This window comes from Dama dama, chromosome X, assembly GCF_033118175.1.
Source record: "Dama dama isolate Ldn47 chromosome X, ASM3311817v1, whole genome shotgun sequence".
NCBI lineage: Eukaryota > Metazoa > Chordata > Mammalia > Artiodactyla > Cervidae > Dama > Dama dama.
In genome coordinates this window covers 89,043,564-89,068,679 of record NC_083714.1, presented here as the reverse complement: position 1 = coordinate 89,068,679, position 25,116 = coordinate 89,043,564, and the positions used below count along the sequence as shown (strand labels likewise).

The 25,116-nt window shown below is 41.8% G+C and overlaps 1 protein-coding gene across 2 annotated transcripts in view; it reads right to left on the bottom strand.

The window, feature by feature from the left end:
• Positions 1–10,090: 10,090 nt before the first annotated feature.
• Positions 10,091–25,116, bottom strand: part of HDAC8 (histone deacetylase 8) — a 256,182-nt gene continuing 241,156 nt past the window's right edge. For both annotated transcript variants that reach the window (XM_061137354.1, XM_061137357.1), the window contains one exon: positions 10,091–10,651. In XM_061137354.1, the coding sequence (XP_060993337.1) occupies positions 10,629–10,651 (23 nt within the window). In that variant the 3' untranslated portion in view covers positions 10,091–10,628. The remainder of the gene's footprint in view (positions 10,652–25,116) is intronic.

Sequence of the window (25,116 nt, the reverse complement as noted above, 5' to 3'; positions counted from 1 at the left end):
TATCCAGTAGTCAAATCACTTCTGACCACTTCCACAGCCACAACTCTGGTCCAAGTCACTGTCATCTCTCACTCTCTTAAAAAAAAATTTTTTTTTAAATTGAAGTATAGTAAATTTACAGTGCTGTGTTAATTTCAAGTGTACAGCAAAGTGGTTCAGTTATACATATATAGCCACTGTCATCTCTTACCTAGATCAGTGCTGCAGTTTCCTGACTGGTCTCTTTGCTCCTCCATTCTGTTCTCTACAAAGCAGCCAGAGGGATCCTGTCCTTCTCTGCTCAGGAGGCTCCAACAGCTTTCCATCTTCCACAGGGCAAAGATTGAAATCCTAATAGTACCTGTAGGACCTTGGCCCTTCTACTTCTCCACATTTTCCCCTCCTTCCCACCCCCCTCCCCCATTCCCTTCACTTTAGGCACACTGGCCTTGATGTTTTCACAGGTGACAAGGTGGTTTCTGTCTCAGGCGCTTTGCATTTTGCTGTTCCCTCTGACTGGAATACTTTCCAAGAGAGCCACATGGCTTGTCACCTCACTGCATTCAGGTCTTGGCTCAATGTCACCTCTTCATATGGGCCTTCTCTGGGCACCCTATCTGAAACAGCAACCCTGTCACTCTTAACTCTTGCCTTGTTTTTTCTCCATAGCACTGATCACCACTTACCATATTTATCTGTCTGTCCAGCTAGAATGCATGCTCTATCAGGGTAGAGATTTCTGTGTTTTGTTCACTTTTGAATCTCTGATGATTAGTATACTACTTGGCACACAGCAGATGTTCAAATATCTGTTGAATGAAGGAATGGCTGAGCCAAGGAGTCTAGCTTCTGGGTGTGGGAGAGAGAAGTTGCAGGAGAATCAGAAGTGACATGGGGCAGAGATTAGCCAAATAGGCTCAGGAGTGGAATATGAAACAGATTCTGCAGAATATTCCTCAAAGGAGAAAAAGATATGAATGAAAGTCAGATGGAGGCTGCTACGTAGGGGAGAGCGTAGTAATTCATGGGCAGAGCGGGTAGGGCTAGAAGGATGGCAGTTGCCCCTCTCTCCTGCCTTCTATGCTGGTAACCCCAGAACCATGCCATGGAGCTGACAGGCACCTTCAGAGGAGGAGGTCCAGTCAGCCAAAAAGCTTCTGGGCAGTAGCCACCAGCCTGGCAGAGAAGCAAGCCAGGGAATACTGGAGAAGACCTTGACAAATGATAGTTGTCCCTGTCCCCTTCTCCCCACCCCTGCCCCCAGTATACAGCTGTGATTTTGGTGGTTTCTCTTCCATTTGTCTACATTCACAGACACACATAAACATTATTTCCACCTCTCAGTTTAATTTTCATTCTTACCCTTATTTTGTCTTTATCTCCATTTCCAACTAATACAAACCCATGCCCTCCTTGCCACTCACAGTGTGGATTCCAGTTGATAGACATTTGAGTCATTTCCACCTTTTGACTATTATGAAGAGTTCTGCTATGAATACTCATGTACAAATATTTAAATTTAGGTGACTTTCTGGGGGAAGATGTGTTGGAACTGCACTGGATGTTGAGAGTTAGCCTGGGCACCTGGGGGCACCAGGAGGAGCTGACAGTCACTGCTTTCCCTTCAGCTCCTCACCACATTCACCTGCGTCCTACTATGTGCTGGTCAGGAGTTCAGGAGTGGTGACATGAATACAGGTGGGAAAGGTCTTGAGTGTAATGGAAGAAACAGATAGTTAAACAATAACTTACTGCTAAGCATATAAAAACATGTCCAACTCCACTAATAAAATCAGAGCAACCAAAATTGAAACAACAAACACTTCTGGTGATCAAAATCCATCACCTGTTTTGTTTGTTTTTAATGTCCACACACTTTGATCCAGCAGTTCCATTTTAACAAAGGTATCATAAGAAAATAATACAACAAATGTGCAAGAGTGTAAGAGAGCATCTTCATTGCAAAAACTTTTCTTTGAGGCAAAATTCACATAACATAAAATTAGTCATTTTAAAGCCAATAATTTGGTGGCATTTGGTGTTGCACAACCACCACCTCTGCCTAGATTCAAAATACTTTTATTATCTCAAAATAAAATCCGTGTCCATTAAACAGTTACTCCTCATTTCCCCCTCTGTCCAGACAACAACCAATCTGCTTTCTGTCCTTATGCTTTTGCTTATTCTCGATGTTTCATATAAATGGAATCATATACTGTGTGACTTTTGGTGTCTGGCTTCTTTCACTTAGCATGATTTTTTGAGTACTGTAACATGTATCCATACTTCATTCCTTTTTTATGGCAGAATAATATTTCACTGTATGCATATGCCACAATTTGTTCATTCATTCATCTATTGGTAACATTTGAGTCATTTCTACCTTTTGACTATAATGAAGAGTCCTGCTATGAATACTCATGTGCAAGTATTTGAATATCTGTTTTCAATTCTTTTGGGGCATATACCTAGGACTAGAATTGGTGGATCAAATGGTAATTCTATGTTTAACTTATTGAGGACTGCCAAACTGTTTTCCATAGTGGCTGCACCGTTTTATATCCCTATAGCAATACATGAAGATTCCAATTTCTCCACATCTTCATATCCTCTTGTTATTTTCTGTTTTATTTTTATTATAGCCATTCAAATAGGAATAAACTGGCAACTCGTTGTGGTTTTGATTTGCATTTCCCTAATGACTAATTCTGGAGAAGGCAATGACAACCCACTCCAGTACTCTTGCCTGGAAAATCCATGGATGGAGGAGCCTGATAGGCTGCAGTCCATGGGGTCGGGAAGAGTCGGACACGACTGAGCGACTTCACTTTCCCTTTTCACTTTCATGCATTGGAGAAGGAAATGGCAACCCACTCCAGTGTTCTTGCCTGGAGAATCCCAGGGGCGGTGGAGCCTGGTGGGCTGCCGTCTATGGGGTCACACAGAGTCGGACATGACTGAAGTGACTTAGCAGCAGCAGCAGCAGCAGCAGCAATGACTAATTCAGTGTTTTTATTTGTAAGGAAAAATGAGAATATTCTGAATGTTCAGCATTAAGGGACAGGTTAAACAAATTTTGGAGCATCCATATAATGTGACCACTTTAAGAGATCAGGTATGCCTGATTTTTTGGTATGTCTGAAATATGTCATAGTAAAAGATAATATGGTAGTTCTTTGTGGATTGATATGGAAAACTGTCCATGGCATATAACGAAGTGAGAAAAATCAGGTTACCAGACAGGATGATTTCATTTGTTAAAAAAAAATGTCAAGTGGTCATATATGCATAATGCCAGCTCCCTAGGGTCAGGGATTATTGTCTGCTTTGTCCACAGATATAACCCCAGTGCCTGTCACTCTGCATGGTACATAGCAGGTAGTCAATATATATTTACGGAAAAAATGAAAAAAGTCTGGAGACATAAACACCAAACTGCTAATAGTGGTGTTTGCTGAGGTATGGTGTTATGGAGGAACCATTTTCTTATTGTTTGAATGTTTTCCTTGAGGCATCTATTGCAAAAAAATAAAAAAAAAAAAGGTCTTTCCATTACTCTCTCTCTCACCAAGTAAGAAAGGCACTGTAGGCCAGTTGAGGGAGGAAAGCATTAGGGCTCCTTCCATCAGAGGTAAACAGAGGCTTCTCAGCCACTTTGGAGCTGAGCCTCAGCAGGCTCACTTCAGTTATACCAGTGGCTACAGCGATCTTTTTAAAATGCAAATCTGATCAAGCCACTCTTTGGCTTAAAAGTCTCTGATGGCTTCTTACCTGCAGGATCAAGTCTCGCCTCCTCTACCTGGCACAGAGGCCCTTTGTGACTGGCCCCTGCTATTTTCCTTCTTGTCACTCACTAATATATATCTCAGTTTTTTCTTATGGAAATTTAAAAGCACATAAAAGTAGAGAGAATAGTACATCCAACCTCCATGTGTCCATCAAACATGAAGCTTCAACAATGATCAACATTTTTCAAATTTTGTTTCATTTATCTCGACCTACTTCCTGCTGCCACACACCCATACACTTGCCCCTTCTGGAGTAATTTTAAAGAAACCCCAGATATATTATTTCACCTGTAAATACTTCACTTTGTATCTTTAACAGTTGAGGACTTAGATAAATATATAACTACCATGCTGTTATCATACTTAACAAAATTATCAATAATTTTTTAACATCACCTAGTCTCTGTCCAAATTTCCCCTATTGTCTGAAAAACATCTTTTCACAGTTGATTTACTTGAATAGTCTAATATTCTGTGTTCCAGAAACACTGAACCGCATGTCACTTCCCTAAATTTCATGTGCCTTTGCCTGAAATGTCTGCCCCTGATGCCTGCTCCAAGATCAGCTTAAATATTGTAGCCTTCATGATTGCCCCAGTCTAGATTGCCTGTCCCATTTCTGTGTCCTGTAATACCCAGAATGTGAAACATTGCTTTGTCTCACTGTGTAGTTTCACCATCACGTAGGTATGTATGGAGAATTACAGGTGCCAGGTACTATGCCCAGCACTGGGGTACAGCAACAAAACTGCCAAAGTTCCCACCCTCGGAGGGTGTGTGTGTGTGTGTGTGTGTGTGTGTGTGTAGGAATAAAAAAGAATAAGATAATAATAAACGGTATGAAAATAAATGGTATTTTGGAACAAAGAGAGCAAGGTGGCTACTTTAGATGGCATGGCTAAAAGGAGCCAGTCTGGGCAAGAGCTGAGCATTGCAGGTGAAAGTACTAGCCTGTGCAGAGACCCTAAAGTGAGGGCCTTGGATGGTTCCCATCTTCAAAGGCACTATTCATGTCTGTCTTTACATTTGCAGCTCTCAAAACCTTTGGTAGGTAGCTTTCAAAACCCTGTTGAGTATTGAGAATCTAGTAATAGCTATGTCTCTTTGCCCCAGAACAATGTACCAATGCACAACCACATTAATTTGCATTCTCTTCCCCTAATTCCTGAAGCCAGAGATTGTCGAGAAGATTCTTTGCCTTTGCATTTAAGGCAGGAACAGTGTCTGATAATTGACATCTAATATGTAGGCTAAATGTGCTTTCTTCCATGATCTCTTTGATCCCTCAAAATCAGCCAGTAAGGTAGTACAGGGAGTATCTCCATTTGATGGATGAGGGGAATAAGGCTTACAGAGAGCATTTCTTGGCCAAAGTCACACAGCTAGTGAGTAACAGGGAGGGGAGTCAAACTCAGGCAGGTTGAGGCCAAAGTGCATATGTGCTGCTGGTCAGTTTGGGGCCCAGCACTGAGCAGGTTTGGGGACACATCCTAGGCCAAGGTTGGGGAGGAAGAGCTGCTGGAGTTTTCCATGCAGGGGCTTAGAGATGTCAAAATCTGATTAGCCTTGATGGCTGTTGCTTTTCTTCTTTCTCTTCCCTCTCTCTGTCCCCCTCTTCTTTCTCCTCCTTCCTTTTTTGTTGAATCACAATATTTGATTTTCTTTTATTTTTTTCCATTTATTTTTATTCGTTGGAGGCTAATTACTTTACAGTATTGTAGTGGTTTTCTTATAAAGAAGTTTTTCTGCCTTAGAAAGATTCTTTTAAATATAAAATTGGAAATATACCCCTCTTTCTATGACAGCTCACAATGAAGGCAGCAGATGCAGATCCACCCCCTCCCCCTGAAGGGAAACTGGCTTGGGATTTTTCCATTGGCTTTTTTCCCCATTGGCTTTTAATATACACACACACACACACACACACACACACACACACACACACACACACACACACATATTTACTTTGGGGGGAGGACAAGGTAGTACATTCATATGATTCAAAAATCAAAAGATACAAAAAGGAACATAGTGCAAGCCTCCCTTACTCCTCTGCCACCTGCCACCTGGTTTTCCTGCCTGAGGTGCAGAAAACTGAGGTGCTCCAGTTTCTTGTGTCTCTTTCCAGAGGTGTTTTATGCAAATAAAGGCATATCCTATATATATGTATATATACTTTTTAAAGGGTTATTTTCTAAACCTTGAGTTGTGAACATAGTCTAAAGCTCTCTTTTGGTCTCTCTGGCCTCTCTGTTGCTTGATGAGAGATAGTGAAGGCCTGTGGGTCTCCTGGGAGCCCTGGGTTTTCCTCAGAGGTTGGTCTTTCCAGGCCCATTTTTCTGGCAGGCCCTCCTGCACACAAGACTTTAGGTTCTTTTCAAAGTCCTTTCATCTAAGATAATTCATCAAGCACTCACAATAGCCCATGAAGTGCGGGAATTAGTCGCCCCACTTTACAGGGATAAGGAAACAGACCCAGAAAGGTCGAGTAACTTGCTGAAAAGCACACAAGTACTTACTGTTGTTGATGTGAGGGAAGGGTTGCAGAGCAGTATGAGGCTTGGTCCAGCTTGGACTTTGGAAGCAAGAAGAAAGTTGTTTACTCCAAAGTCACAGTTTAAAAATATTTTAGTGGCACTCAGTGTGGGGTTGAGGGGGAGGGAACGATGGGGAAGTAAGGAAACTTGTAGTTTCAGCTGGGTTGGCTTCCTGGCTCTGCCACTAACAAGGGGCAAGTTACTTCACAGTTTGTGGCCTCAGTTTGCTAATCTATAGAGTAGAGATGATAATACCCACCCAGCCAGGTGGATAGTGACATAGTGTAAATAAAAGTGATTTGTAAAATGGGGTATATTCTAAGCCTTGCTTTGCATTATTACTATGGTTATGATGGCTGGTCCTTTTGGGCAAAAGGGCGGATGTTTCCTGAAGGGAAGGTAGGCTCAAACTGGGTACAAAGTTGCCCTTCCCTCAAGCCACCTTATCTAAAAAGACCCTCTCTGGCTGAGTGAATTGTAGATCAGGAGCCCTCCAGCCAGACCAGTCTTCCTTGCCAGTTCAGAACCTCCTGGGCTGTTAGAACAGCCCTGGGGCCTAAGCACAAACTCTTCCTCAGTGGGTGTCTTGAATTTACTTTGCTCTGTAACTTTACCTGCAGATCAATTCTTTTTATAAGGAGTTTATGTATTTATTTTTCCTATTACAAAACTAGACCATGCTTAATAAGAAAACTGGGAAAATATTGAAAAGTAGAAGAAACCAAAATTAAACCATCCTTATATCTTCTTCCTCCACAGAAGCCCACCTCAGTTAATATCTTGGTGTATTTCCTTTCAGTCTTTTTTTCTCTAGGCACTTAAGATAATTCTTAGCAAAGAAATACTTTTTTCTTATAGGGTTATCGTTACCATCTTTCTAAATTCCATATATATGTGTTAGTATGCTGTAATGTTCTTTATCTTTCTGGCTTACTTCACTCTGTATAAGGGGCTCCAGTTTCATCCATCTCATTAGGACTGGTTCAGATGAATTCTTTTTAACGGCGGAGTAATATTCCATGGTGTATATGTACCACAGCTTCCTTATCCATTCATCTGCTGATGGGCATCTAGGTTGCTTCCATGTCCTGGCCATTATAAACAGTGCTGCGATGAACATTGGGGTACACGTGTCTCTTTCAGATCTGGTTTCCTCGGTGTGTATGCCCAGAAGTGGGATTGCTGGGTCATATGGCAGTTCTATTTCCAGTTTTTTAAGAAATCTCCACACTGTTTTCCATAGCGGCTATACTAGTTTGCATTCCCACCAACAGTGTAAGAGGGTTCCCTTTTCTCCACACCCTCTCCAGCATTTATTGCTTGTAGACTTTTGGATAGCAGCCATTCTGACTGGCGTGTAATGATACCTCATTGTGGTCTTGATTTGCACTTCTCCAATAATGAGTGATGTTGAGCATCCTTTCATGTGTTTGTTAGCCATCTGTATGTCTTCTTTGGAGAAATGTCTGTGTAGTTCTTTGGCCCATTTTTTGATTGGGTCATTTATTTTTCTGGAATTGAGCTGCAGGAGTTGCTTGTATATTTTTGAGATTAATCCTTTGTCTGTTTCTTCATTTGCTATTATTTTCTCCCAATCTGAGGGCTGTCTTTTCACCTTACTTATAGTTTCCTTTGTAGTGCAAAAGCTTTTAAGTTTCATTAGGTCCCATTTGTTTAGTTTTGCTTTTATTTCCAATATTCTGGGAGGTGGGTCATAGAGGATATGCAAAACAGAAAAAGAGACACAGAAATACAGAACAGACTTTTGAACTCTGTGGGAGAATGTGAGGGTGGGATATTTCAAAAGAACAGCATGTATACTATCTATGGTGAAACAGATCACCAGCCCAGGTGGGATGCATGAGACAAGTGCTCGGGCCTGGTGCACTGGGAAGACCCAGAGGAATCGGGTGGAGAGGGAGGTGGGAGGGGGGATCGGGATGGGGAATACGTGTAAATCTATGGCTGATTCATATCAATGTATGACAAAACCCACTGAAATGTTGTAAAGTAATTAGCTTCCAACAAATTAAAAAAAAAAAAAAGAAATACTTTTTTCTTTTTTAAAACAGCTTTACTGAGGGTGTAATGGACAGACAAAAAGTTGCACATATTTAATGTGTATAATTTGATGAGTTTAGACTGAGCAGAATAACTCTGTCTTGTTTGTTTTGAGAATACCACTTTTGTTTGGTATTTTAATTGTAAATAATGGAAAACGATTCCTAGTTCCATCTATGAGATTTTTTTTGCCTAACATTTTAACAATGGAATGAAAAGGAATCCTGAAGGCCATTGAGGTGGTGCCATCTCTCAGAACAGGCCTGGCCTAGGTTCAGCAGCTCACTCTGGGGCTCAGCCAGCAGAGCCAGTGCTGGTGAGAAGGTAGCCCTGGCTGCCCAGTGGCAAAGGGCTCCTTCTGGTTCAGGCCCATCCCTCTTGAAAGGAAAATGAAGCACTAGTATTCACCACTTTACCCTGTGGTTTTGTCATGTGGCTGAGTCCTTCACGGGAATTTGGGTGATGACTTTGGAAGGTGGGTCCCTTAGGAAGGATTTGGATATCAGACCCAGCAAGCTTTTGAAAGGACAAACCTTGGCGGGTGGTTCTTCACAGGCTGGGAATTCAGAGTTTTTATTTGTCTTCCTTGGCCTCCCCCACACCCCCACCTGCCCCATTCAGTGCCTCCTCCCTCTTCTATTTTTTAAAATCTTACATTTTGGTATAAGTAAAATTATCCTTAAGCTGAGTGTATAATTAGAATTGTGGGCATTTGAAGTGACTGGTATTCCTAGCTGTCCAGGTACCCCAATGCTGTTTAATAAAAGCTTGGCTATTCCCATCCCAGGGAGGCCTGGCATGCTGTAGTCCATGGGGTCGCAAAGATTTGGACACGACTGAGCAACTGAACTGAACTGAACTGATTCCCATCCTGGGACATGTTCAAGGCTTTTTCCACTCCCTTCTGTGGAATGCCCTTCCTCCTCTCAGTAGCCTGGAGAAATACAACATCCTACAAGGCCCGGTTCAAATATCATCCCCTTTGAAATGCTCTGGGATGCTGCCCTGGCCTGGTAGGTTGCTCTCTCCTCAGTGCTCTCAGAGTTCAGGACTCCTGTTCATTATAGAGCATGAAGCATGTTGGGATCTGGTTCTTTCTCTCCTTCTTTGCCTTGTCTGGGAGTCCCTAGATGGCCAGGATGGGGTTGTGTCCTTGTCTCCTATCCAAGTCCCAGGAGCTGTAGGAGCTGCCTAAATACTTGGCGAATCAAATTCCAAAATTGTGACATTTGGCTGTCACTTCTGTTTTGTTATCTCTCTTGAGACCCCATCTGCATTTTGCCATCTTTTCTTTGCCTTTGAGGTTATAGGAAAACCAACACATCACAACTGTATCCCATTTTCATCAAACGTGCTTGATGGGAAGTAGCCTCTATTCATCAAGATGTCCCTCTTGGATCTGACCTGCCACCTGCTCTTCCCATCGCTGAGTCACTCCTGAGGCAGGATAGCTTCTCTCTGGGGAGCCAGCAAGGCCTTCCCCATGGTTGCAGCACCTGTATTCTTGTGAGCTCTGGTCAGGCCCCAGCAAAGGTCAGAGCTTGGCTTTCTGTCCCCAGGACTTACTGGAAGACACACTAGTTCCTCAGCAGGATCCAGCACTCAGAGTCACCCTATCAGGCTGGGGCAGAGCAGAACAGGGAAGCAGCAGAGTTAGTCTTTATACTTCAGTGAGAGGAAATGTTCACAACTATGTGCTTTACAATGAGGAAAATGGAAGAGAGGTAGGTTTGCAAAGATTTTATTAAAAAACAAAATAAATTCATAATCCTGAAAACAACACAGGTGGATTTCTCCCCATCTGTGACCAGATCCCTCTCCCCCAAGGTTCCACCTGGATGATCCTGAGGCCCAAACCCTGCCTCTCAGCTCCCCACTGCCCCACCAACTGCCAACCAAATCTCCATGCTTTCCTCCAGCTTCTGATCTTTCTCCTTTAAGAAAATAAAAATACCCCCTCCCCAACTTGCCTAAAAATAATTTTCAAAGATTAAAAACTGCATCTGTGTGTTTTTTTTAAAAATAAACACTTTAAATATTGGAAATGTTTGTCTTCCCCTAGGTCTAGTTGAGGCCTCTGGGGTGCCTGCCTGCCTCATGCTAGGAGGCCAGCTGCCACTTGGTGCCCCTTGGAAATTTTCAGGAAGTAATTTCTTCCAAATTTCCCCTGCAGTCACAAATTCCACACACTGCTTGCATAAACACGCTGTCTTCATTATAGGCACTGCTCTTTGGCTCTGGAAATTTGATCTCTTTTTGTCAACTAGACCACATGCTTCAGATTCCCTGCAAACAGGAGAGAAAACAAAATTCAAATTCAAGTAACATATGTGAACTATACCTCAATAAAGCTGTTAAAAAAGGCACTTTCATTTTGGGGCTTGTTCTTTTGCTGTCCTTGGGAACCCTGAGGACCCCCCCCCCCACTCTCCAACATAGGAACAAGCTCAGGCTAGGCTGCTGGATGGTGAGAGACATCTGGTCCAGTTACCCCAGCAACCACCAGCCACCCACCAGGCATGTGAGTGAGGCCTTGGACAGCTGGCTGACTGCAGCGCTAGGTGAACTCAGGCAAAACCAGAAGAACCGCTCAGCTGAACCCAGCCCTATCGCCAACTCACAAAGTCATGAGCTAAACAAATGGTTGTTTTAAGCCACACACACACACACACACACACACACACACACAAATTTGGGTAATACTTTTCAGAGTCAACTGCATCAAATCTTTCCGCACCCCCAACCTTTCTTTCCCCACTTAGCAAGGTACAACCCTTTTAGCAGTTTCTCTCATGAGCACCTGTGAAAGATGAATTGAGGATTTTCCCCTACTCTCAGGTCTAAGAATCTTTGAGGGAAAAGCAATCACTTGAAATCCTACAGGACTGGTCTCTCCACAGTCTTCTTCTTGACCTACTTCCCCAAGCCAAAATACTGGGCTCCAAACCCTACTGACCACTTCTACTCTAAAACAGGAAGGATATTCCATGAGAGCAAGGACCTAGCTGTCTTACTTTTGGTTGATATCTAGCACAGTGCCTCACACATAGTAGGTGATCAATAAATGGATGAATGGAAGAAAAGAAGGATAGAAAAATCAGCACCCACTTGCCTATCTAGTTTAATTTAAATATAGTATTAAACATACAGTAAAAGTGACTTTCTTTGCTATGTGCAGTTCTATGATTTTTAACACACATCAAGATTCTTAAGACAGATTGGTCCCATTACTCACCAAAATTTCCTCTGCTTTCTTTTTGCAGTCACATCCTCCTCTCCCCCTCTTGCCACCTGGCAATACTGACCTATTCTCCATCACTGTAAGTGTTGTCTTTCTGAGAATGTCATATAAATGGAATCATCAGTATGTGACGTTTTAAGACTGGATTCTTTCAAGCAGCATAATGCCTTTGATTTTCATGCAAATTTTAGCGTATCAATAGTTTATTCCTTTATGGGGGCAGTACTTAACTTTATAATTTTAAAATTACTATAGATTTATAGGAAGTTGTAAAAAAAACTACCAAGAAGTAGCCTTCACCAAGTTTTTCCAAGTGGCAATATCTTACATAATTATTATTTAATATCAAACCCAGGAAATTGACACTGAAATAATTCACAGACCATATTTAAATTTTGCCAGTTTTATATGCACTTATTTGTGTGTGTGTGTATATTCTATGAAATTTTTATCACATGTGTAAATTTGTATAACCCCCACCGCAAGAGGGCTTCCCTCATAGCTCAGTTGGTAAAGAATCCACCTGCAATGCAGGAGACCCCAGTTTGATTCCTGGGTCAAGAAGATCCCCTGGAGAAGGGATAGGCTACCTACTCTAGTATTCTTGGGCTTCTCTTGTGGCTCAGCTGGTAAAGAATCCGCCTTCAATGCAAGAGACCTGGGTTCGATCCTTGGGTTGGGAAGATCCTCTGGAGAAGAGAAAGGCTACCCATTCCAGTATTCTGGCCTGGAGAATTACATGGACTGTGTCCATGGGGTCACAGAGAGTAGGACATGACTGAGTGACTTTCACTTTCATTTTCCACCACAAGAAGATACAGAACTATTCCATCATCACAAGATCTCCCTCAAGCCACCTTGTTAACTCCCCTCCACCCCCTATCTTTAAGCCCTGACAACCATTAATCTGGTCCCTAGGTCTATAACTTTGTAATTTCAAGAATGTTATATAAATGGATTCATACAGTATATAACACTTTGAGATTTTTTTTCCCTCACTCAGCACAATGCCCTTAAAGATCCATTAAGGCTGTTATGTGCATTAAGTTAGTTCCTTTTTGTTTGCTGAGTAGTGTTCCATGGTATGTACATAGCACAGTTTGTTTAACTACTTACTCATTGAAGGATAGCTGGGCTATTCCCAGTTACATATATTTATGTGTATTTTATACACACACACACACACACACACACACATATACATAAAGCTGCTATGAACATTCACGAACATGTTTTTGTGTAAACACACTTTTCATTTCTCTAGAATAAATGCCCAAGAATGCAACTGTGGGGCCCTATGGTAATCACATGTTTAATTTTATAAGGAACTGTCAAACTGTTTTTTAGAGTGGCCATACTATTTTGTATCCCCACCAACACTGTATGAAGGATCTAGTTTCTCAGCATTCTTGTTAACATTTGGTGGTGTCACTAGTTTTTATTTTGACCATTCTGATAGGTAGGGATCTCTCATTGTGGTCTCAGTTTGCATTTTCCTAATGGCCAATAATATTGAACATCATTTCATGCACTTATTTGCTGTCTGTATATCCTCTTCATGTCTTTTATTAATTTAATTTTTTTTACTGTTGAGTTTGGAGAGTTCTTTATATATTCTAGATATAAATCTGTTGTTGGATATATGATTTGCAAGCATTTTATCTTAGTATATAATTTGTCTTCGCATTCTTCTTTTTTGGTCAAGTCATGTGGCTTGTGGGATCTTAGTTCTCTGACCAGGGATTAAACCCAGGCCCTTGGCAGAGAAAGTGTAGAGTCCTAAACCACTGGACTGCCAGGGAATTCTGATTTTTCATTCTTCTAACTTTTGCAAAGCAAAAGTTAATTTTTTGGATCATGGCTTGGGTGTTTTCAACCCTGAAGTTCATAATCTCTGGATACTCTTTGATTCTTCATCTTTTACTCTCCACATCTTATGAGTTGCCAGATCTAACCTCAAGATGTCTTCCAAATTTGTCCTCTCTTTTCTGTTCCCCTCTCTCCACCTCAGTCATAGCTCTCGTAACTCAGGTCACTGCAAAAGCCTTTTAACTGGTGCTCCCACTTCTGGAGCTCTCCCCCACACAATTCTAGCTGTGATCACATGCCTCCTCTGCTTCATAATAACTTCAGCAGTTCCCGAGCACCTATGAATGAAATCTAACACCTTAGCTTACATGTGTCCCATCCATACTTTCCCATTTCCATGTGAGCCTTTGCATGTGTTGTTGAACTCTGCTGAGGAGACCTACAGGGGGTCCTGGTGCTGAAGCGAGGGTGCTTCCATCTATAAGAACAGCCAGAGCTTGATGAATGAGTGAGTGCACAGTTGAACAAAATCCCATGTCCGAGTGTCCCAATGACACATGTTCACAGAAAGGAAAGGTGGGTGTTGTGTCTCTATTGCTCTGTCTCACTCTCTAGTTACATTTGGAGGCAATTAAGAAAAACAACAGAAATAGTTTCCACCAAAAGTTGATGATGAGCAATATTGAGTTTGGGTAACAATGAAAATGTAAGCTTAAATAATGCCCATTGTTTTCCCCTCACATCTAGCTTTTCCAGCAGTGGGTGGCAGCCTGAGAAAATTCTAAAGGCCAGTATGGTCTGCAGCCTGGAGAGACACAGAGTACAGATCAGAGGGGCAAACTCAAATGTCTATAGAGGCCAAGAATATACTGGATGTCAGTAGAACAGACTGGGGGTAAGACAAATGGATCCCTCTGGATCCTTTTTCTTTTCCCTACTTTGCAGAATGGCATGAATGTAAGAAATCATTTCCTTTTCTCTTAATTCTATTACAAAAGAAAACAACACCAAAATGGTGTCAGCAAGATGAGAAATGGAAACTCACAGTTGGCCTAGAGTAGGAGATACAACAGGGAAAGGTGGAATTTGTGGCAAACAGGAGGGTACCTGCTCACAAAGGGGGCAGCTGCTACTTGGTTCCAGCCATTCACTAGTGAGCAGGAATGTGGGTCAGATCTTTCCACTTTCCAAGAGAAGTCAGACATTCACATCTTTATACAGAGTTTTCATAGTGTGAAATGTGGACAACTGCTTTAAATGTTTAAAGAATATCACGTGGCACATTAATCTGTGAGGCTAAACAATTTTGGAGACAAGATGTGGCTCACAGGCTCCTAGTTTGTGATCTCTGGGATAGTTCTTATGCCCATAGCACCCCATTTCACTCTCAAGTATCTTGGTTTTGACAATACATTATATCCTCACCCTAACTTTGATGTACAAGAAGGTGTACTGAACTGGGACTCAGGAGGCTTGGGTTCTATTGATTCATCGACTGACTGATTCATTTGTTCATTCATTTATTCAATCAACATTTATTGAGTACCTATTCTTTGCCAGTACTAGGTGCTTGTGAGCACTCTACTCTTTTTCATTGTTGCTGCTAATTAATAACTTTATTTTTGGAGCAGTTTTAGGTTTACAGGAAAACTGAGCAGAAAGTGTGGAGACCTCTCATATTCCCCTGTTCCTCATCTCCCCCAGGAGGCAATTTCCTCTATTAACATTTTGCATTAGTATGTACATTTTTTATAGCTGATGAATGAATATTGATACATTATTATTTAGTCCATAGTTTACATTAGGGCTCACTCTTGGTGTTGTACAGGCCTATGAGTTTTGAAAAGTGTATAATATTATGTATCCATCATCACAGTATCACACAGAATAGTTTCACTGCTCTAAAAATCTTATGCTCCACCTATTCATCCCTCCCTTCCTTTCCTTAACCCCATCATAGCCACTGATATTTTTACTGTCTTTATAGTTTTGTCTTTTCAAGAGTGTCATATGGCTAAAATCATGCAGTATGTAGCCTTTTGAGAATGGCTTCCTTTACTAAGTGATACACATTTAACATTATTCTACATTTTGTCACTTAATAGCTCATTTCTTTTTAGAGCTGAAAAATATTCCATTGCCTGAATGTACCATAGTTTATCCATTCACCTACTGAAGGACATCTTCGTTGCTTCCAAGCTTTGGCAATTATGAATAAAGCTGCTACAGACACTCATGTGCAGATTTTTGTGTGGACATGAGTTTTCATCTTATTTGAATAAATGGCAAGGAGTGGGACTCTATCTTAAAACTATGTTTTAGTTTTGTAAAAATGGCTGTACTAGTTTGCATTCCCACCAGCAATGAATGAATTCCTGTTGCTCTACATCCTTGCCAACATTTGGTGGTGTCATTGTTTTGGTTTTAGCTATTCTATTAGGTATGTAGTGGAACTCATTGTTTTAATTTGTAATTCCTTAGTGACATGATAGTGAGCATACCTTAATGTACTTAACTGCCACCTGTGTAGCTTCTTTGGTAAGGTGTGTATTAAGATCTTTGGCCCATTTTTTGGATTAGGTTGTTTTCTTATTGTTGAGTTTTAAGAATTCATTGTATGTTTTGGCTAACTGTCCTTATTGGATATGTGTTTTGCAAGAATTTCTCCCAGTCTGTGGCTTGTCTTTTTATTCTCATAATTTTTAGTCTTTTTAATGTAGAGCAGTGCTGTCCAATAGAACTTTCTGGGATGATGGAAATGTTCTATATCTATGCTGCCCAATATGATAGCCACTAATTACCCGTGGCTATTGAGCACTTGGGACTTCCCTGGTGGCTCAGAGGGTAAAGCGTCTGCCTTCAATGCAGGAGACCTGGGTTCGATCCCTGGGTGGGGAAGATCCCCTGGAGAAGGAAATGGCAACCCACTCCAGTATTCTTGCCTGGAAAACCCCATGGATGGAGAAGCCTGGTGGGCTACAGTCCATGGAGTCACAAAGAGTTGGACACGATTGAGTGACTTCACTATTGAGCACTTGAAATATGGCCAGTGCAAATGAGGAACTGAATTTTAAATTAATTTTAATAACAAATTCAAATGGCCACATGTGGCCAGTGGTGACCATATTGGACAGTACAGATATAGAACAGTTCCCTTTTGCTTTTTTTTCTTCATGACATTGACTGGGGTCATTCTTATTTGCTCTTTCATTTATAACCTCCCTTTCAATCCATTAGGAAGTCCTGTCAATTCTACCTCCACAATATTTTCTAAATCCACCCACTTCCTTCCAACCTTCACTGTGATAAGTTTACTCCAAGCCACTGTCACCCCTTGCATGGACAACTCTAATAGCCTCAACATTGATCTTCTTGCTTTCATCCTTGCCACCTACAACCCTTCCTCTATATAGCAGCATGATTATTTTGTTAAAACTTAGGTCAGATCACATTACTTGTATGCTTAAAGCCCTCTAAGGCTTCCAATCACACCTAGAATAAAATTCAAACTACTTAGCTACCAAGCTCTGCAGGGTCTGGCCCTGTCCCTGGTCTCTTGTCTGCCTCTGCCCTCTTTGCACTCTCTGTTCTGGCCACATGGGACTTCTTTGTGTTATTGGAACACACTAGTCATTTTTCCCTCTTAGGGCTCCCCCTTCTTTGCACATGTTATTCCTTCCACCTAGCATGCTCTGTTCCTGGATATTCTCATTCCTGACTCTTCTTATCACTCAGGTCTCAATCCAAAAATCACCTCTGAGGGGCCTGATGACTACCTAGTCTAAGTTGCCACCTCCAGTCACTCATTTTCTGCCACATCATTCTATTTTCTTCACTTAGAACACCAAACGCATCTTGTGAGGGCAGGGATGTGTTAATCTTGTTCATCACTATTGTTAGACACTTTGACAGTGCACAGGAATCAATCAAACAGTAGTCACTGAAAGATACAGTTCTTGTCATTAAGGAGCTCTCAGTCTAGCAAGGAAAGCATATATGGAGACAAACACATCATAGTCCATAGCAATAAGACCATATAATACCAGTCTGTACAGAGTGCTGAGGGCATTTGAAGAGAGGGCATGGAAGGCTTCATGGAGGAGGTGTCATCTTGAAGGGCAAATGAAGAGAGAATGTACCAGGCAGCAGGAACAGAGCAGGATGTAGAAAAGCACTTGCAAAGTTTTTGTGGCCAGAGCACAGAATGAGGGTCAGGGACAGGTGTGTGTGTATGTGTGTGTGTGTGTGTGTGTGTGTGCATGTGCAATGAGGCTGGACAGATTGTTGAAGGTCATATCATCAAGGGTGTGGCAGGCCATAGTCTTATCCTAGAGGCGATGTGGAGCCTCCAAACAATTTTAAGATGGGGAGGAGTCCCATCTAGTGTGATCTAGGGCTAGAGTAAGTTCCCTAGTAGCTGCCTCATTACACCAGGCTTGAGGGTCTCACTCTTTACTTGGGAACAGTGGCAGAACAAAGGATTTCTAGGAAGCCTTGGGTATGTGCTGAAATGGATGGGTGATTTTAGTTTTTAGCTCTTAATTGTCAACTATATTGTTTGTCTTAGAATGTAGATCCCTCTTGTCATCAGAAAGCCTTTCAATGACAATTAGTATAACCACCAGTTACCACTTGTCTGCCTCTGACCTGAAATAGAACCTGAGGCTGTGAATTAATCCCACCAGGCTTCTGGCATCTATAGGATATCAGCACTTAAAGGATAGTACCCTGATGTTTTGGGTGCTCCGGTCTTAACTTGCAAGGGACTACTGCAGTCTCAAACTGAATTGAAGCGATTTCTAAAATAGCCTATGATTCATTTTTTCTCCCCCCCTGTGCCTAAATCTGCTGGCTCCATGTGGAGGGATAGGCACCAGTAACTGGAGAGGTGACATCACAGGAGTGGGCTGCATGCCTGCCAGCCAGGCAGCTTGTGGAGCTCGCCCTCAAGCAGTCTATTTGCTGGGCTGGGCGATGCCTCCCAGCCACTTTGGAGTCATAGCTCTAAGTTCTTTGGTCTATGAGCTTTCTCCACATTTCTTTTTCAGACAAAAACTCTGGGCTGGGAAATCTAGGATAATGGGAATAGCAGCAGCAGGAAGAATAATACAGCCTTACATCTGTATAATGATTTAGAGTTGTGAAAGCCATTTGCTCCATTTTGCTCTTCCCAAACAGCAGTGGGAAATGGAAGCTGGGGTTTTAGGTCTGAACTGGGGTTGCACAAAAGAACAAAGTGCTAACATTCCCTGTTCTCCACAAGGTACACCATGATTGGGCCTTGGACGCCACCAGAAGGTCAGAGAGATTCCTTTCAGCTTCTAGGTGCTTCCTGGAAGAGTAATTCTCCAGGACAAACTGCCTGGCAGGCACAATCTATGAACCATGCCATCCTGATGGAGCCAGCAAGTAGTGCCAGTCCCAGCACTGCCAACTCTTTCTGTGCACCCTGGCTTACAGTCCCCATGGTCCCAAAAGCTTTTACTGGAGCCAAAGTCATGGCCTCTAACTGTGAAGGCCTGAAGGTAGGGTGTGTCTTGAACATCTGGAAATGCCAACAGCTGCCAGGGTAGCTCAAGGGCCCATGAAAAGAAAAAACACTAACATATCAGTCATTGTTGTGGATCCTGCAGTGAAGAGTCACTGAGCCTTCCCGTGAATAGCTGAGAAGTGGGGTGAAGGGATTCTTTCCTTGGAGAAGCCACAAAAATAGTTCTGCAGTGGTATCATGTTGGCTTTGTGATCTTCAAGTACCTGGTCTTAGTATAGCTTGGTGTCTCCAGGGCTCCACTGCTATCACTAGCATAAGAAGTCTCCCCCCCTGACTCCCCTCTCCTGCTCCTCCATGCATCATGGCTGCCAGGCTGGACACCAAAGGGGTGGCATACTCTTGCTTGGCCTTCTTGGTTTTAGATTAAATTTCAGTGTCACTGTGTGTGCATGTGTGCCTGTGTGTATGTGATGGTGGTGGTGGGGCCTGGCGGGGGGTGGGGTGGACATGACAAACCCACAGATGCTTAACAGTATTGTGAGGGTGGAAGTTACTGTGGCTGCTGTAGCTGCCATCACCGTCACCACCACCACTATGTGAATTTAGAAAGACCCACTGAAAGACCACAGGTGCTGGTTAGTGCCATGAAAATGTCATCTTGGTAAACCAAGATGCTATACTCAGGCAATTCTGTCTGTTGGAAACCTTGGCGGGGTATAAAAGTGATCCTTTGGAAAGTTGAATCTGTAAACCTATATGTGGAAAGTGACAGGCAAGAGGAGAACATCCTCGCCTCCAAAGCAGAGAGGCCTCTCATAACTTGTTTTCCAGCTTAAGGGGGATATGTGCGCCTACGAAAATAGATTAAGGATCACTGCCTTGGCCTGTTTTAGAGATGTGAATAAAAATCTTGGCTGGGGACTGCCTCCTTTCTGGTTGACTGATTTTTCAATTGATTTGTATTTATTAGCTAATGAAATTAAAGTTGTAAAAATGATAACAGAAACACAATAAATCTCTCCCACAACTGGCTGTTTCTATGTCACTATGGTGCATTCCTCACTTTGATTACTTCAAAGTCTATTATTTTGTTCTCAATTATTCTGTTTTTCTGGCACTGGAGAAAATCAATTTGTTTTATTTTCTCTTATTCATGCACTCAATTATACTCTTCGGGCACATTTAATCACTTTGATGTTTTCATTTTATGGCCCATCTCTAGGCACTTCAGCTTCATTGCTGCCAATGGGCAAGCAGGACTAATTTGCATGTCACAATAGACTTGAAATTCTAACTCAATTTAGAAATCTTTATGAAATCTCCCTCCAAAATATGCTTGGAGCTGCAAAGAGGCAGAAGGATGTGAGTAAACCAGAAGCCTATAAAGATGCTTCCCTTTCTCAAACACTGATAGTTCTTTGGTGGCCTGACTGTAGATTCAGGATGTCCCTATCCAGGTACAGCAGAGCAGTTCACAGGATGGGATGTCTGCAGAGCTTCCCCTGGAACTTTGTGGTGAGAATCTTGCAAAGGCTGTCCCTCAGCAGCAAGGCCAGGGAGATTGGGCCTGCTTACTCTGGCATAAACTGCCCCTCAGCACTGCTGGATTTGGCAGCTGTGCTAAAGACAGCACCTGAATCTCAGTTGGTTAAAGGGCCTCCGGGTAGATACAGAGAATTGTCAACAGTTAGGCATTCCAGAACCCTGAGTGGTTTAACCTTATTTTCTCTGATAAGCTCCAACTCCCCTTTTGCCCCTTGATTATTTTAGAGCTAAAGACTGGAGGGGACTAAAGTGATATAATTGCTTTAGGCATGAACTTTGAACAAACAGAAAAAAAAAAGCTTAATTAAACAACTTATAGGTCTCCAACTATTTTTCAAAAGTTTTTGGTTTGTTGTATGCAACAACCAGCAGCTCCACCTGGCAGAAGGAAAATTTCATATTTCTTCTTCTAAACTTTTGGTATGATCTTCAGTTTCTCATGTGGAATCCCAGCTCCCTCACTTCTTTACTGTGTGAACTTGTACAAGCTAATCAACCTCCCTAAGTTCTATTTTATGTTAAACAAGGCTAATAACACTATCTACTTCAGAGCTAGGTTTGTTTCCTAAATTTCAGTACTGTCAAGAATTTTGCCATGTTCATATATCACTAATGTCAAAACCTCTCTTTTCTTTTACACTCTTAAAACACTTAAATTCACCCAAAGCAAGGTGTCTGTGACATCAAAGTGTTTGATGTGGTAGTTATAATTTTTTGAATACACATTAAAACATACATACATGAAATAAACCAAATTCATTCCTGTTTCAGAATCTTTGCTCTTGCTCTCCTGTTCATCCAGAATGTTCTTCATCCCAATTTTTGCAAAGTTCTTCCCTTTACTGCATTTAGCTCTATTCCCAAATGTCACCTCCTCAGGAAGGCCTTTACTGACCATCCTACCTAAAAAAGCACCCTTTCTGAATTTACCAGTAACCAATTACCAAATATTTATTTATTTGCTTACTGTCTTTCTTCCCCATTGGAAAGAAATAAGCTTCATGATGGGCAAGGCCTTCACCTGTCTTTTTTACATCTCTATCACGTAGAATAATGCCTAGCATATATTAATACCAATTACATATTTGTTGAATGAAAGAAACGTGAAAGTAAAATGTCAGCTAAGTGGTAACCATTCTCTCTTTCCACCCAACGAGGATGGTGTCAGAGAAGGCAGAGTGGCAAACCAGGACTTGTATCCAAGCTCAATGGCAAAGAGGCCCACCTACTGGAGGCCACATGAAGAGTAGTAACAAGGTGCCACTGCCATTCTTGGGCAGGGTGGTACCCTGAGGTAGAGTAGGGGGAGCCTGAATTTCCAGTCCTGCCCAGTAGTAATGAAGACCCCTCCTCCCCTAGGCTGTCAATGAGAACTGAGTGGGAAACCTAGATTTTTACCCCATCTGGAGGTAATGGGGTGGAGCCTCCCTTCTTTGCCACCATGGTATCAAAGGAAGCGTGTTAAACTGAAGATTTAAATAAGATGCAGGGTTTGGAGATAGGAAAGGCTTCCTAAATGATCAATGCACATAGAGGAAAATAGAGATCTCTTCAAGAAAATTAGAGATACCAAGGGAACATTTCATGCAAAGATGGGCACAATAAAGAACAGAAACAGTATGGACCTAACAGAAGCAGAAGATATTAAGAAGAGGTGGCAAGAATACACAGAAGAACTATACAAAAAAGATCTTCATGACCCAGATAACTACAATGATGTGATCACTCACCTAGAGCCAGACATCCCAGAAAGCGAAGTCAAGTGGGCTTTAGGAAGCATCACTGCAAAAAAAGCTAGTGGAGGTGACGGAATTCCAGCTGAGCTATTTCAAATGCTAAAAGATGATGTTGTTAAAGTGCTGCACTCAGTATGCCAGCAAATTTGGAAAACTCAGCAGTGGCCACAGGACTGGAAAAGGTCTGTTTTCATTCCAATCCCAAAGAAAGGCAATGCCAAAGAATGTTCAAACTACTGCACAATTGCACTCATCTCACATGCTAGCAAAGTAATGCTCAAAATTCTCCAAGTCACGCTTCAACAGTACGTGAACCGAGAAATTCCAGATGTTCAAGCTGGATTTAGAAAAGGCAGAGGAGCCAGAGATCAAATTGCCAACATCTGTTGGATCATTGAAAAAGCAAGAGAGTCCCAGAAAAACATCTACTTCTGCTCCATTGATTACGCCAAAGCCTTGGACTGTGTGGATCACAACAAACTGTGGAAAACTCTTCAAGAGGTGGGAATACCAGACCACCTGACTTGCCTCCTAAGAAATCTGTATGCAGGTCAAGAAGCAACAGTTAGAGGCAGACATGGAACAATGGGCTGGTTCCTAATTGGGAAAGGAGTACATCAAGGCTGTATATTGTCACCCTGTTTATTTAACTTATATGCAGAGTACATCATGCGAAATGTTGGCCTGGATGAAGCACAGGCTGGAATCAAGATTGCTGGGAGAAATATCAATAACCTCAGATATGACACCACCCTTATGGCAGAAAGTGAAGAGGAACTGAAGAGCCTCTTGATGAAATTGCAAGAGGGGATCGAAAAAGGTGGCTTAAAACTCAGCATTCAAAAAACTAAGATCATGGCATCCGGTCTCAATACTTCATGGCAAATAGATGGGGAAACAATGGAAACAGTGACAGACTTTGTTTTTTGGGGCTCCAAAATCACTGCAGATGGTGAATGCAGCCATAAAATTAAGGCTCTTGCTCCTTGGAAAAAAAGCTATGACCAACCTAGACAGTATATTAAAAAGCACAGACATTACATTGCTGACAAAGGTCTGTATAGTCAAAGCTATGGTTTCTCCAGTAGTCATGTATGGATGTGAGAGTTGGACTATAAAGAAAGCTGAGCACCAAAGAATTGATGCTTTTGAACTGTGGTGTTGGAGAAGACTCTTGAGAGTCCCTTGGTGATCAAACCAGTTAATCCTAAAGGAAATCAGTCCTGAATATTCATCGGAAGGACTGATGCTGAAGCTGAAGCTCCAATATTTTGGCCATCTGATGTGAAGAACTGACTCATTGGAAAACACCCTGATGCTGGGAAAGATTGAAGGCAAGAGAAGGGGACAACAGAAGATGAGATGGTTGGATGGCATCACCAATTCGATGGACATGAGTTTGAGTAAGCTCCGGTAGTTGGTGATGGACAGGGAAGCCCGGTATGCTGCAGTCCATGGGGTCACAAATAGTTGGACACAACTGAGTGACTAAACTGAGGATTTATACAAATATCTAAAATGTTCAGGATATAATAGAAAATCACTTATACCAACAACAGAAAACTCTTAACTTGAATGAGAAAAAGGCAATCAAGAGAGACCAACATAGAATGACAGTAATGTTGGGAATATCCAATAAGCAGTTTAAAGCAGCCATCATAAAAATACCTCAACAGGCAATTATAAACATGTTTGAAACAAATTAAAAATAGTCTCAGCAAAGAAATAGAAGAAATATAGAAAAACTAAATGGAGATTTTAGATCTGAGAAGTAGAAATAGTGAAATAAAAAACTCAACAGATGGACTCAATAGCAGAATGGACAGGGCAGAGGAAGAATCAGTAAACTGGAATACACAGAATAGAAATTACCTAATTTGAACAAAAGACAAAAAAATAGTAAAAAATGAGCAGAACCTCAGTGACCACATAGGACTATGATAAAAGATCTAATAGTAATGTCACCAAAGTTCCATAGGAAGAGGAGAAAGAAGGTAGGACTGAAAAAGTATTTGAAGAAATAATGGCTGCAGATTTCCCAAATTTGGCAAAAGATAAAACCTTAGAAACAATGGAAATAGTGACAGAGTTCATCTTCTTGGGCTCCAAAGTCACTGCAGATGGTGACTGCAGACTTGAAATTAAAAGACGATTGTTCCTTGGAAGAAAAACTATGAAAAACCTAGACAGTATATTAAAAAGCAGAGACATTACTTTACCGACAAAGGTCCATATAGTCAAAGCTGTGGTTTTTCCAGTAGTCATGTATTGATGTGAGAGTTGGACCATAAAGAAGACTGAGTGCTAAAGAATTGATGTCTTCAAACTGTGGTGCTGGAGGACTCTTGAGAGTCCCTTGGACAGCAAGGAGATCAAAACAAGTTAATCCTAAAGGAAATTAACCCTGATATTCATTGGAAGGACTGATGCTGAAGCTGAAGCTCCAATACTTTGGCTACCTGGTGTGAAGAGCTGACTTGTTGGAAAAGACCCTGATGCTGGGAAAGATTGAAGGCAGGAGCAGAAGGGGATGACAGAGGACGAGATGGTTGGATGGTATCACCGACTCAATGGACATGAGTCTGAGCAAACTCTGGGAAATAATGAAGGACAGGGAAGCCTGGTGTGCTGTAGTCCATGGGGTCAAAAAGAGTTGGATACGACTGAGTGACTGAACAACCACAACAAAAACCTTACAGATTAAAGAAGCTGACTGAATTCCAAACTGCATAAACTCAAAGATCTGTACCAAGATCTATCATAATCAAATCCCTGAAAACTAAGGAAAAAGAAAAATCTGGACAGTAGAAAAACAAAAACAAATGCTTTCATATAAGGGAGAGATAGTTCAAATGACAGTGGTTTTCCCATCAAAAACCTTGGAGGCCAGAAGGAGGTGGTGCAGCATTTTTTGGGTTCTGAAAGAAAA